We start from the raw sequence: 14,519 nt of genomic DNA on the forward strand, positions 1-14,519 counted from the left end.
CTGTGTAGTGTCACCCATTGAATTTTTCCAGTATCCTAGATCATTGTCTGTCATAGAAAATTTAAATGGCATTTGTTCCCAAATGTAAAATTTTAAGAAAAAAATATTATGGCACATTTTCACAGTGTAGGTCACAATGAGGTCATTGGAGTGTGTCAAGTAGGCAACGATGCAGAGAGTCTAGGCCGGGACCACTGGAATGAAATGCTCTCGTATCCTCGGAAACCAATTGCTCATTGGCATCCGCTTGCAGAGGTAAGATTTCCATTTCCTGTATATTTACTTAAATTGTGAAAGCTGTTTAATGAGAAACTAGAAGATGGATAAAATCTTTGTGAACAAAATAGCAGGATCCATGTTTGTAGTCTAAACCCATAAAAGGACTTTGAAACTTCAGTTTTAAAAGACAGCTTGAAGTAGCATGGAAGTAAAATCATCTCCTATTAGTTTCAGCAGGATGTAAAATGCTTCAAATGTTTATGTTTATAACTTAAAATTCAGGCAATATGTATAGGGTGATTTTATAACATATAAAACTTTGAGTAACTTTCACTGTATGCTGGCTAACACATATCCATCTGTTTAGAGCTGTTAAAGAATAAATTAAATAAATAGGCTGTTTTACATTTCCATATTGGATAAAATATGACTTACTCTCTTGTAATACTTCATTTCCATTCCATTGGCATGTCCAAAGGGCTGTCTAATTGAACTAAAAAAAAATAAAATGTCCTTGGAGATTAGTAAGTGTAAAAATAAGAAACGGCACAATCAGAAAAGCTCTTCAAGTTATGATTGGCTTCCTGTGTTTCTTTTGTCTTCATTTAGGGCCCTATACAGCAGAAATGTTATGCAGGCCTTCTGCGCATGGATGGCTGCCGAAGAGGCTTCCTCACCCTTTTAACCTATTCAGCAGAAATTTGGCATTCCTGTTGAGCTCTTTCTTAGCCATTTCCTCAGGGGCCAGTCCACAGAGAGTCCACAGGGGTAAAGACATCCTTCTAACTCCTCCCTTAACTCACTTCCTTCTCTCCCTAAGGAATACTAATCCTGGTTCATGAGACAAAAATTCATCATAGACACAGCTATCTCTTGATTTCTGAAAGTTGCATCATTCAGCGCTCAGCTAGTGGCTGGAAGGCAGCACAGGGCTAGGTGAGGGGGGTGGGATAGGCACTGGGGGCTCCAGGGTGGGGCTAGTGCTAGGGAGCTCTAAGGGTTGGGGAGCTCTAAAAGGCAGGAGACTGACACTGGGGAATACTGGAGCATCCGGGTTGGGGAGTCTGGGGCTAGTAATGGATGATTACAGGGGCAGGCACTGGGAGGCTCTGGGAACGAAGCTGACACTGAGGGAGTATTGGGGTTGAGTGCAGTAGGGCTCTGGAAACAGGAGGCTGGCACTGAGGATGGGGGCTCTAAGAGGTAGGGGCTGGCACTGAGGTATTTTGGATGGGGGTTGGCCGTGAGGGGCTCTGAGTGTTGGAGGCTGGCACCAGGAGGGTGCAGGAGACTCTGGGGTCAGTGGCTGGTGTTGGGGGGTGTCTAAGGTTTACGGCTGGCACTGAGAGGTTCAGGGGGCCAGGTTGTACACTAGCCCTGGCCCCCAGAGCTGCCGCTGCCATGTGACGACTGCCGGAGCTGAAGCCGGCTCTTTGCAGCAGCTCTGAGAGCCCCGGCTTTTGGCAGACCAGTAACATTTTATTTGCATCTTTGCATATTCATGGCCAGGGCTCGCCAAGTTGCAGCAAGCCCCACTCGCCAGCCGTTGCAGCACGCTGCACATGCGCAGACTCGCCATGGGCGGGTAGATTACAGTAATTGTCAAGCCCTGTTCATGGCTATGCAAATATTCAAATAAAATGTTACTGGTCCACCAGAAGTTTGTGAATGGGTTTGCTGGTTTGCAGTATAAGAAAGGTTGGGAACCACTGGTCTAGATAATATGTAGTCCTGCCATGAGTCCTATGATTCTATTTATTGTCTAACTGGTGATACATGTTCACATCCATTGCCAGAGGCTTATGGGTATAAATATGGTAGCCTGTTAACAACCTGTGTTGTAACCCTCAGCACAGAAGCATGGGAAGGCCTGTCATATGATATTTCTAGCCAGCAGCCAAGCCATAATGCCCAGAAGTTATGCAGAGGTATGATCAGTTGGCAGCCTCTCGATGTATATTGTGTCGATTAGAAAATAATTGTGAGTGCTTACAACAATATGGCAGTTTTGCTAATTTATAGGTGTCAACAATAGATGACTTTAGTAGATAGCTAGCACGTTCCAGGAACCCCCTGTAGCAGCATCCTATTGGGACCACATCTCCTTATCTGATTTTGTTTGATAATGGGTCCCACAAACTGCTTGCATGAATGGAATGGAAGATGACGGCACCTGAAAACAGTCCAAGCAAGGTGGCAGAATTCAACATACAAAGCTTTGGGCTCACTGAGAAGCTGAAGACATGATCAATGATCCATTCATGTGCGGAATACATTTTTATGTACACCACTGGTAGAAACAAAACTTAGCTGTGAGTGCTCGGCTAATCATCAGGGTGGCATTTGAATTAGAGATGTGAACGAGTAGTCAACTACTCAATTAACTGATAAGTCTAAGTCAATGGTTCTCGAATTTTTTGGCCCTTGGCCCACCTGGCTCAGTGCAAACCATTCCAGTGACCACCAGTTGCTAATGGAAACTTACCATTAATTACCTAATTATAAGCAATTTTGCTAATGGTGTAACTCAGGAGAACCATTTAATTTAACCAGTAAGAAAGGAAATATTAAATTAAATTATTAAACAGATTAAGCATTTAGCTTTCTCATGTTAGTTTACCAATCTTCATTTTAAATAATGTGAAATATTAATTTATGTTCAACACAAAAGGTTTTGATGTTTTCTTTATTTATGGCAGGGGCAGGGAAACTTTTTTGGGCTGGTAGCCACTGAACCACAGAAAAATCAGTTGGGAACCACACAAGTGAGAAGCAAAACAAAACCTTCCGCCACCACCCCCAAACTTTCACTCATGTGGCCCCCAACTGAGACACCTCACTCCCTTGGTGTTCTAGCCCCATGGAGTAAGGTGGAGGACCACTGGCTAAGCTTATCAGTTAATCTAGTCGACTACTTGCATCCCTCCTCCCGCTCCCTCTTCCCCCGCTCTCTGCCTCTGTGTCAGAGGCAGCAAGGGAGGGGCAGTGGGAGTCAGCTTAAAAGCTGGTTCCCCCCAATACCAGCTCTGCAGAGCCATCTGACCCTTCTGGATGTTGCCGAAGCAGCTTCTCTCTGCAGCCAACCCTCCCTTCCCCCCAGCAGCCTCAGTGCGAGAGGAGAGCTGGTTTTTAAACTGGCTCCAGTCATGGAACAGCTCTCACTTGGCTCTCTGGGCTGCTGCCTCTGATACAAAGGCAGCTGCACAGGATGACATGGGGTTCCCCAGGAGTGGGGCTGGAGCACACTGGATGCCGGCCCTGCCCCCGGGAAGCATAGAGTGGTTGACTAACCACTAAGAATTCATGCAGTTAGTCAACTAGGGTATGTCTACACTACCAATCTAGTTTGAACTAGGGTGGTTAATGTAGGCAACCGAAGTTGCAAATGAAGCCCGGGATTTAAATATCCCGGGCTTCATTTGCATCTTGCCGGGCGCCGCCATTTTTAAAGCCCCGGTAGTTCGGACTCCGTGCCCGCAGCTACACGCGGCACGGAGTAGGTAGTTCGGATTAGGCTCTCTAGGTGTACCCTCTCTAGGTGTACCTAGAGAGCCTAATCCGAACTACCTACTCTGTGACGCGTGTAGCTGCAGGCACGGAGTCCGAATTATTGGGGCTTTAAAAATGGCGGCACCCGGCAAGATGCAAATGAAGCCCGGGATATTTAAATCCCGGGCTTCATTTGCAACTTCGGTTGTCTATATTAACCACCCTAGTTCGAACTAGGGTGGTAGTGTAGACATACCCCTATTCTGTTACCTGCTGTCTGTCATCCCTAACTTGAATTTCACCTGAGTGGCTGCACAACCGCACCGTTTACAGGGGACATTGTCAGTGACACTTTATGCCTGTCCATAACAGGCCAGAGCCAACCCTGCACTTTGCTCCACATAAACTGGACTTGGAAAACAGAGCCCTTGTTCTTAGCTCTAGTGACACAAGTACACGAGTGGCTTGCCAGAGCCCTCATGGAACTCTGGAAACCAGCATGACAGTGTCTGTTAGCAGAGGTCATACATGCCCTTCCATCTAACCTATAGTTCCCTCGTCCAGGGCAATGGGCCGCAGAGATCTTGTCTATAGAAAAGAGAAGTCTGGCAGAATCTAGCTGATATTGTTGCTATTCTCTATGCCAGTGGTTCTCAAACTTTTTGGCCCATGGGCCACCCAGCTCAATGTAGACCTTTGTGCGGACCTCTAGCCAACCACCTATGATGATAGAATGATGCGGGAGAGGGTGAAGGTGTGGGGTTTGTTCAGAAGGTAGGGTGCAGGAGCGGACTGGGATTGAGGGGTCTAGGAATGAGAGAAGGTGCAGCAGCAGGGTGAGTGTGTGGGGTCCTGGAGGGAGGGAGAGTGCAGGAGGGGGTGGGGGTACAGGATCTGGGCATGAGGAATATGGGGGGCACTTACCTGGCTCTGTACCTCCCAATGCTTCCAAGCACCACCCCCACTGCTCCCATTGGCCATGATTCAAGCCAATGGAAGAAGCAAGGAAAACCTCCAGGTGAGCGGTTTCCTATGCTGCCTTTCCCCCAGCCGGGAGGAAGGGGCACAGCAGCATGCAGAGCTGCTTCCTTCCCGCATCTTGCCCATGAAGCTCAGCACCCTCTCCTCTGCAGCGGGAAATGCATCTGGCATTTCAACCTCACAGATGGGGGGGCCACGGGGCTGGACTGTCAGCACAGGCTCCCCAGTGAGTGTGGGGAGGGCAAGCCCTGAGCCCACAGCCCACCTTCAAGATGGTCACAGACCACTAGTGGTCTATGGATCACACTTTGAGAACCACTACTATAAGCCAATGCTCAGCTGAGCTATTCAGCAGTCATTCATGTGGGTCACTTTGTATGTATCTGAGCTACAGAGAGGCGTATATGTGTAATTCCCAGGAATCAAGTGGAGAGGGTGCCCAAAGCATCCAAGCTGTGCAAATATTTATATAAATAACATATAATTTTGGGTCCTGAATCAGGATTAGGTTAAGTTCTAGAAGCTTCTAGAACCTCTGTAGGCAGAGCCGTAGAACTCTGAATATTTGCTAAATAGGATCCTCAGTTTTCAAACAGATGTTTCTAACTGTGTGATGAGTGGTTTGTTTTAAATAGTCTAACAGTATCAACAACACCCAGAGACCTTTGGTGGTGCCGACAAATTACTGGTAGGGATACTAGCATTGCCCAAATTCATTCAGTCATCACTGTTTCCAGAATAGCTTGGTTTAACGCCATGCCTGATAGTGATGGAAATCAGCAAGCAGTGTGATTTGCAGCTGGGTGCAGCAACCAGTTTGATTCTTATATTCAGTATTTTCCAAACAAAAACAGAATGCTGTGATGGATATTATGGCAAAATACATTTCTTCATGATTGTCTGGCATTGCACATTCAGACTGTGCTCATGGCTTGAGACCCCAGAAGTCCTGGTGTCCCCTCTCATCCTGTACAAAACATAAAGTTAACATGGTTCCTTCCCAAAGAACTAAGAATCTAAGAAATTAAAGGAGTTACTTACTGTGGGTCAATTGTGAGACAGGTATGACAATCTTAGTGACACAATGTTCCTCCAACAAGAAACAGGATTATATTTGCATTTTATATAATCTGTAAAGCCTCATGTGCTGTTCACTGATCAGTTTCCAACAGCTCTCTCTTAGGCTATGTCTACACTACAGGGTCCACACCTCAAGCACGTTTTTGCACAAGAAAATATACAGTAAAATGGCAGAACAGAGGGGTTTTTGCAGTGTAGGTATACCTCTTTCTATGAGGAATAACTCCTTTTTGCACAAGAGTTCTTGCACATAAAGGTGTGTATGAACGGGCAACAGAGGTTTCTTGTGCAAAAAGAGCCTATCACAGAAAACACAGGTGCTTTGATGGCCATTCTGTGAACAGCAGTCAGAACTTTCTAGCACAAGGGTGTCCATGCAGTGTGGACGCTCTCTTGCACAAAAGCACATCGCTTTTCTAATGCTCTTTTGAGGTGTGGACGTGCTTTTGTGCATGAAGTTTTTGCGGAAGATCTCTTCCGCAAAAACCTTCTTACACAAAAAGCCTGCAGTGTAGACAAAGCCTTAGGGTGCATCTACACAGCACCCTAAACTCAAAATAAGATACACAACCAGAGTAAGAAGTCCTCCAGCTCGACATGATTCCAAAATAATGGCTTGCTGTGTAGACGCACATTTTGTTATTTTGAAATAACATCATTTATTCTGAAATAACACTGCTGTGTAGACATACACTTAGTTATATATATGTAACACTGAATAAAAAAGATTTGTTCACCTCTGTAGAAAAGTTGCAAATCACAGGTGGCACAGAGGTTTCTTGTGCAAAAAGTTTTCATTTTAAATTAATTTACCAACAGATACTTCATAGGACCTTCCTCTATAATTTGCACAGGAAATAAATGGAGTACCTTAGATGCCACTATGTGATAATTGCTGACAAATGTTCAAAGGTGATCACACATCTGGGCAGTACGACACTAAAAATACCACATCCAGGAACAAGAACCACTGCGATAAAAAAATATTTTCACTATTTCTTCAATGGTAAAGCCTTTCTAGCATCCTTTAATTTCAAGGATTTAGTAAAAACCCTAATGTTAAAACACACACACGCAAATGTGTGTGCATTTGTGTATGAGCAAGATGTACTGATGCATAATGATGCTTTCCTTTGTGTCCACACACTTTCTTGTATGTTCATTAGGCATTTTGGATTTACAACTGAGCTCATGCAAATACACGCAGGTAGATCTGAGCACATGCTTACAAGTCTGGTCCAAAATTTGCAAGAATGTCTGTCTGTTTCTGTCTTGCTCGACTTTCAGGAAAAGCTGTCTGAGAGGCTCCTGGGTATTTGTGGGCCTGTGGCATGTTGACACTGTTCTAGTCTGTCATGCTTGAACCTCATTTCAGGCAAAAGCCTGTTCTCCTTATTCAGGCAAACCTCCCAGGGGGGCAATGAATTTGGTCATATAAGAGAAATAATTTGATTCCCTGGACAAGTCAGGACATCCACCACTGCTTCGAATGCAAAGCAGTCAGGTCCAGTGATTTATCCACTGTCACTACAACCCCCAGGATAGTGCCAGGATTGGTAGCTGCAGTGGAAAGGAAAATACCTGTATTACAGAGAGATACAGAAAGGGAGGGCAGGGAAGAAGAAGAGAGAGCTTCATGGTGGATATGAAAGTACTCACACTGCTTTGCATCTCCAACATGTTAAAGGAGCACTCTTATAGACCTAAAAGTTACATATTCAGTATTTTTCCTGTTCTCATTATTTTATTGCCATTCTCACATTATTTGATGTGTCTCTTAGAATCATGGGGCTTGGAAGAGACTCCAGGAAGTCACTGAGTCCAACCCCCTACCCAAAGCAGGACCAACCCCAACTAAATCATTCTAGCCAGAGCTTTGTCAAGCCAAGACTTAAAAATCTCTAGGGATAGAGATTTTACCACCTCCCTGGTGAACCCATTCCAGTGCTTCACCACCCTCCTAGGGAAATGGTTTTTCCTAATATCCAACCTAGACCTCCCCCACTATCTTGAGAGCATTTCTCCTTGTTCTGCCATCTGTTATTACTGAGAACAGCCTTTCTCCATCATCTTTGGAACCTCTGTTCAGAAAGTTGAAGGCTGCTATCAAATCCCCCCTCACTCTTGTCTTCTGTAAACTAAATAAGCCCAAATCCCTCAGCCTCTCCACATAAGTCATATGCTCCAGCCCCCTAATCATTTTGGTTGCCCCCTGCTGGATATTCTTCTATGCGTCCACATCCTTTCTGTAGTGGGGGGGGGGGGGGGGGCTCAGAACTGGACACAGTACTCCAGATGTGGCCTCACCAGCGCTCAATAAAGGGGAATGATCACTTCTCTGGATCTGCTGGCAATGCTCCTCCTAATACACTGCAATATTCTGTTAGCCTTCTTGGCTACAAGTGCACACTGTTGACTCATATCCAGCTTCTCATCCACTGTAATCCCCAGGTTCTTTTCTACAGAACTGTTGCTTAGTCAGTCGGTCCCCAGCCTGTGACAATGCTTGTGATTCTTCCGTCCCAAGTGCAGGTCTCTGCACTTGTCCTTGTTGAACCTCGTCAGTTTTCTTTTGGCCCAATCCTCCAATTTCTAGGTCGCTCTGGACCCTAGCCCTATCCTCCAACATAGCTACCTCTCCCCCTAGCTTAGTGTCATCCACAAACTTGCTGAGGGTGCAATCCATTTCCTCATCCAGGTTGTTAATAAAGATTTTGAACAAAACTGGCCCTAAAACTGACCCGTGGGGCACTGCACTTGATACCAACCACCATCCAGACTTTGGGCCATTGATCACAACCCGTTGGGCCTGACAGTCTAGCCAGCTTTCTATTCACCTTACAGTCCATTTATGCAATGCATACTTCCTTAACTTGCTAGCCAGAATACTGTGGGAGACCATGTCAAATGCCCTGCTAAAGTAAAGGTATAACTGCCTGAGCTTTTGGAATCTACAGATGACATGAGAATCCCAGCTTTATTTTAAGGGGAGTTTCTAGCTCGCTCAGTTATGGAGAAAGTTCTTGGAAACCAGAAAACAAAGAAAAAGAGCCCAACTTATTTTATAACAACCCATGACTTTTTGGTATCCAGCTCAGGATGCCTGAACACTGGGGGGTAGCAACATATAAAAGTTGCTCACAGTCTGTTAGCACCACACTGTGAATATTATTAACATTTTTCCTTTTTCATAATTGATGTGTCACCATTTATAATTTCTGTTTACCTTTGTACTTCACTTAGCTTGAATAATGAAATACACTAAAACAGTGAGTTTCATGTTGTGGTGCTCTCGCATTAACAAAATGCTACTGTGTTTGGGTTTCCAACTCTGCAGGGCAGCACTATACTAAGTGGTGTACCCTAGAGATCATGTTTAAATTCTTCCACAGAACTAACAGGAGAGTTAGGGTGACTATCCTGACCCTGAGATAGTTGACCCCTTTTTGAATCATTCCTCCTGAGGTAATTTGTCACTACAACTCATAAAAATCCCAAGTCCAACCCTTTTTAATTTTTTTATTTATTTGCCTTTGAATGGAACAATTTGCTCCAAATAGAAGGTACAATAATTTCAAGAGAGGAAGCTCCCTCCCCAAACACATTCCAACAAGATTGTCACCTTCACTGTACACCCGTGTTGTTGCAGGTTAGAAGAGAATATTTTAAGAAGCCCCTTTTTAAAATAATGACACTACATCACTGCTGCACATGAATTTTAATGTTAAAAAAATCTCTTTTGAAATTGAAATTACAAAGCACTAAAAAGATTTATATAAACGTTTCTTCTTTTGCTAAAACAAACCGTAAATGTGGGCCTAATGTATTTGACAGTGAATGAGTGTGTATATAACTCCATTGCTGAGGCAACAGATGCTTCCTGAGCAGAAATCAGGCACGTAGCAGAGAAGACGCACATGTCTTAAGATGATGGTACCTGTCCATTTCAGCTGATCCATGGAATAGCAAGAGCAGTAAACATGAAAGAGGTAGTGACAGACTGTTACTCAGGGGCTTGATCCAACTCCCACTGGAGAAAACAGAAAGAGTCACCCTGTCTTCTGCAGAAGTTCGCTCAATCCCAGAGAGAAGCAATGAAAGGAAAGAGATCCAAAGAATCATAGGAAGACAAGTGGAAGAGAGTCATTCTCATTTAGAGGTGGTATAATTGAAAAGCAGGTATATTTAGAAGGAGTTTTAAACCAAGGATGATCTAGATCTAAATTATTATTCAAGACAGAAACCAAGAGATGAGAGTTATATGCCACTCAACAATGTCAAAATGTAACGAGAAACAGAATTATTGGAAATGCTTTTAAGCTTAAAACATCAACTGATTAAAAAAGTCAGAATTTTAAAATCGTGTATTGATTGACCTACTTAGAAATACAGTGCAGTTTAGTGTACTATTAAAACATTTGGTGTTTCAACTGAAGAGAAAAAAGTACAACTTAAAGTAGACAGAATTGTCCTTGTCAAGGCAGGTCCCCACTTGCATTCCAAGCTGTAGAAGGTGGGGGCCCACAAAAGACCTTAAATACCTTGCTTCTGCCTACAAAAACTCCCCAACGCCACCAGTTTCATGCCTGTTGCTGCCACCAACAAGTGTAAAACAAAGACCCCTTCTTCTAAAATCCAGAAAGAAGCACTTGAACTTCTTCCAAAGGTGTGCCCCCCTCCTCCCCCGCCAAACTCTTTTACCAAAAGAGAGCTTGAGAAAAGCAGAAAACAAACTGCAGTCTCTGATAGCTGACCTCTTAGTCTTAGGCATACATAGGTTACGTCTATACTACGATCCTCTTCCGCAATAGGAAATGCAAATGGAGCGCGTATTTGCATATGTCACACTCTCATTTGCATTTCCTCCTAGGATCCCTTTCGCACAAGAGGCTTTTGCGCAAAAAAGCACTGTGTAGATGGCTCCTTTTTGCGCAAAAAAACCCTTTTGCGCAAGAGCCATTCTTCCTGAATAAAGTAAAGTGAGCAATCCATAACACAGTAGAATGTAATAAAGCTCATGTGCAGGTGAAAACAAAGCAGAACAGGATATATAACAGATATTGAAAACTTTCTCTTTCTGTTGTCATTAATTAACTGACAAAACTTACAACATGTGAACAAAGTTGTGTAAGTGTAAATAATCCTGTGTAAATGGAACTGTGACATTTATGGACTTTGCTGACTTTATTCAAGAATTGCATTAAAAGGTGATTTCTAATACAGTGGGTTGGGCAAGGAACTACAGTTGGAAGCACTCCAGGGTCCTGCACTTCTCTGAAAGGACCTCCATCTCCATGAAGGTACATGAAATTTTGGAATCCAAATGGCAATGATGGACCACATCCAGGAAGAGTAACATCAGGAATACCAATCTCAGCTGCTAACTAAGAATTAACTGACCTGGCTCAAGAGGGGAAGAACATAAAGGGGACTGTAAGCATCTGGGATGTTTGTTTTGTCCATTTCTTTATGTTCCTTTTTTCCTTTGGCCAAACTCAGACATCCCTATGACTGGAATGTTATGTTCAGTAGCATGGTGGCCAGTTGTCATTTATTTTGAAATATTCATGGCAAAGGTATGTAAACAGACCAGTATAGTTTTGAGATATCTTTGATTTTACCACACATGAACATTGTATTCTACTTCACTAGCTCTTGTTCAATGAGTAGTCCTGGTATGTCTGTGTTTCATGTCTAATTTTAGAAAGGGGAGCCACATCTTGATCGGGGCTCTTTCAGCTAGGTGGATCTTATCTTTGTTTAGTGGAGATCATACATGGTTCTTTTGCAGTAGTGTTTTGAGGGATAAAGTAAATCAATTTAAATTTTGTTAATTTTATAAAAAAGTATATCATTCTTCTACACACAAGTAAATGTACTGTGATTTATTTATATAGAGCTAATCTTGCTAAGACATTGTGCAATTGGTATTTATTCCTATTTTGTATTTATATATTAAAGTTTAAGTGAATGTTTAAAGAACTCCTGGGTAATACTTTTAGAGATGTTTTAATTCAGTGTTTATCAACAGGAACACTCGTACAGTTCTGAATATTTGTTTTTTTACACAAAATGGGCATGGAGCGCATGTTGTAGATGAAATAAGAGACACACAGTCACACACTTAAAGGGGATCAAAGAGGAAAAGCAAACAGCCTTCTGCAGAGTGAAGCGCAACTGAAGGGCATGCTGACTTGGCTATACCCGCCATATTACAGATTTGTATCTCATTTCCTAAGTGTATGGTTTTCTTGGTGAAATTAACTAGACCACTACTCTTCTCTATCAGCGCTTGCAGCGCAGCGCAGAGAAACTGCCATCTGCGCTGAGGTAGAATGCAGACACTCATGGAAAAGAGTGCGTAGAACTAGGAGACTGGCATGGCCAAGTTATATCTAGCAGCACAAGCAATGTGTGAGAGAGGCATGCAGGGTCAAGTTCCCCCCTGCAGGTTTCTGCTCTGAGGGGGAAGAAAGAGGGGCTCTGTCCTCCCACTGCATCTGCCCCCTGGCATGTTTCACCCCTGTCCCTGGAAGCTGGGCCAAGGCAAGGAGGTGGAAGGGGCAGGACCCCCTGCTTCTCCTGTCCACTGCTCTGGGACATGGCTCTGTGTGGCTCATGGCAGTTTCTGGTCCCCCCTTGGACCCATTTACTAGGGGAAGGGGCTGAGCAAGCCAGAATCCCCTCTTTCCCCTCCCTGCCCTCACACATTTCTAGCTCGGTCAACCCTTGTCACTGGCAGCGAGACCCAGACGCGGAGCAGAAGCTGCTGCCACCTTCCTAGCCAGGCATTCACTCAGGCAGCTACCACGCTGCACAGGGCAGCAGCCCTGAGCAGCACCCTTTAGTAATGTGAGAAGTGGCTCTGTCTTGCTTCCCTTCCAAGCCCAGTTACCAGGGAGAGAGAACGCTGGGGCGACAGGGAGCATGGTGGGAGAAGGACAGAGCTCTCCCACACTGCTGGGGCAAGAACACTGAGATCTCTGGGCTGGGTTGCTTGGGAAGGCACTGGGACCAGGTTCCCTGGCCTGTGCTCATTCCAGGCTGGGGCTGGCCCCAACCATCCCGGAGGCATGTGCTCCCTGGTCCTGTGGCCACAGCCCTCCTCCAGAAGATGGCAGGGTTGGCTGCTCTGGCCCAGGGAGTTGTTACTAAAGTTCCTCCCAGATGAGACAAACCAGGCAATCACATGTCTTCCCCTTTACATCATGCCCCGCCGAGTGGCAAGAGGCATGAATCATCTCTGCCACGTAGGGCCACATCCACTTACAGCAATGTTCCATTCCCATCCGTAAGAGTTCTACACATGCATGAAAGCTCCCATGTTGGACCTCACTGAACAAGAATCCATCGAGCAAGCTCACCATTTGGAAGATCTGTGCCCACCTGTTTCCTTTACATTAATACACATTCTGTGGCTGTACAATAGCAAGTGAAAGTCATTTTAAAACAGCTTTGTATAACACTGCTCTTTCAACTTTTGGAAAAGCCCAGGAATGCAAGAAGAATTCTGAGCAGAACCTGAACTTGATGCTATCCTTACTGTGAACAAGCGGGCTAGTCCCCCTCTCTCGTGGGGTCCCACTCACTTTCCTAATTGGCTCTCTGCTCAGAGTTTTTCACAGGCCACCCTGCCCCTTCGGCAGTCTGTTAGAGTCTCATCTTCCAATATCTCATACATTGGCACCCACCCTTGGCAGACGGGGTAGGGGGACCCGGACCCACCCTCTCTCACGGGTCCCAGGGCCCTAAGGACAGGCACAGACAAGTTCCTGTCCAGCTGATGGGGATTCCTGCCGTAACTCGTCAGCCCGCAGGCCTTAACAGGGAATCCCCGCCCTGGGCTACTTCCTACCCTGGCTACAGCTCGGGGAGGTCCGCACGCCTCCCAGCCATCTCCTCGACCACAGCAGATGGCTCACCAAAGTTGGCCGAGCCCTACCACTCTCCCTCCCACTCACTCATGGCGACCGTCCTCTCCTTCTTCATCTCCCCTTTTCTCCTGTGTCCATGTCCTTTTGCAACTCCCGCTTTGTCTCTCCTGCCCACCCATCCCTGTGACATCACTGCTACACACCCCACCCTCTCCACCCCTCTCGCGTCATTCCTGGCGTGCTCGTAACGTGCCTGAGGCATCCCGCTCCAGGTCTTGGCACCGCCCAGCTGTGCCGCGGCGCACAAACACGCAGCACAAGTGGCAAACCAGGCTCCGCGCTCCCTGCAGAGCATGGCAATGGGGGCGTTTGGAGTGTGGGGCGATCGTGCCCCGTCATACTTACTCATAATCCAAACAAGGACCAGAGCCCTATTTTGCTAGGCAGTGGTTCTCAAACTTTTGGCCCGTGGTGCAATGCAAACTATTCTGGAGACCACCAGTTGTTAATGGAAACACATTGTTAATTACATAATTACACGTGAGCCACTTTGCTAGTGATGCAGCTAGGGAGAACAGTTTAATTTAACTAATAAGAAAGGAAATATTAATTGAAATTAAACATTAAGCATTTACCTTTCTCATGTTAGTTTATCAAATTTCATTTTAAATAAAGTAAAATATTGATTTATATCCAACACAAAAGGTTTCAATGTTTTCTTTATTTATGGCAGGGGTGGGGAACCTTTTTTGGGCCGGAGGCCACTAATCCACAGAAAAATCATTTGGGGACCACATAAGTGAGAAGCAAAAAAACTCCCCAAGCCCCCCAGTCCTCACTGATGTGGCCCCCAACTGAGACAACTCACTCCCCTGG

General features: G+C 45.1%; 1 protein-coding gene across 5 annotated transcripts in view; it reads left to right on the forward strand.

The window, feature by feature from the left end:
- The window catches only part of SYT9 (synaptotagmin 9), a 173,650-nt gene extending 159,779 nt beyond the window's left edge, over positions 1–13,871 (forward strand). For 2 of the 5 annotated variants that reach the window (XM_075927825.1, XM_075927823.1), the window contains 2 exons: positions 126–255; positions 829–3,569. In XM_075927825.1, the coding sequence (XP_075783940.1) occupies positions 126–255; positions 829–936 (238 nt within the window). In that variant the 3' untranslated portion in view covers positions 937–3,569. Of the gene's footprint in view, positions 1–125; positions 256–828; positions 3,570–10,992 lie in introns of those variants that run through there. The other 3 variants (XR_012903591.1, XR_012903592.1, XM_075927824.1) reach the window with 3 other exon arrangements.
- The last annotated feature ends 648 nt before the right edge of the window (positions 13,872–14,519 follow it).

Source organism: Pelodiscus sinensis, chromosome 4, assembly GCF_049634645.1.
Source record: "Pelodiscus sinensis isolate JC-2024 chromosome 4, ASM4963464v1, whole genome shotgun sequence".
Taxonomy (NCBI): Eukaryota; Metazoa; Chordata; order Testudines; family Trionychidae; genus Pelodiscus; species Pelodiscus sinensis.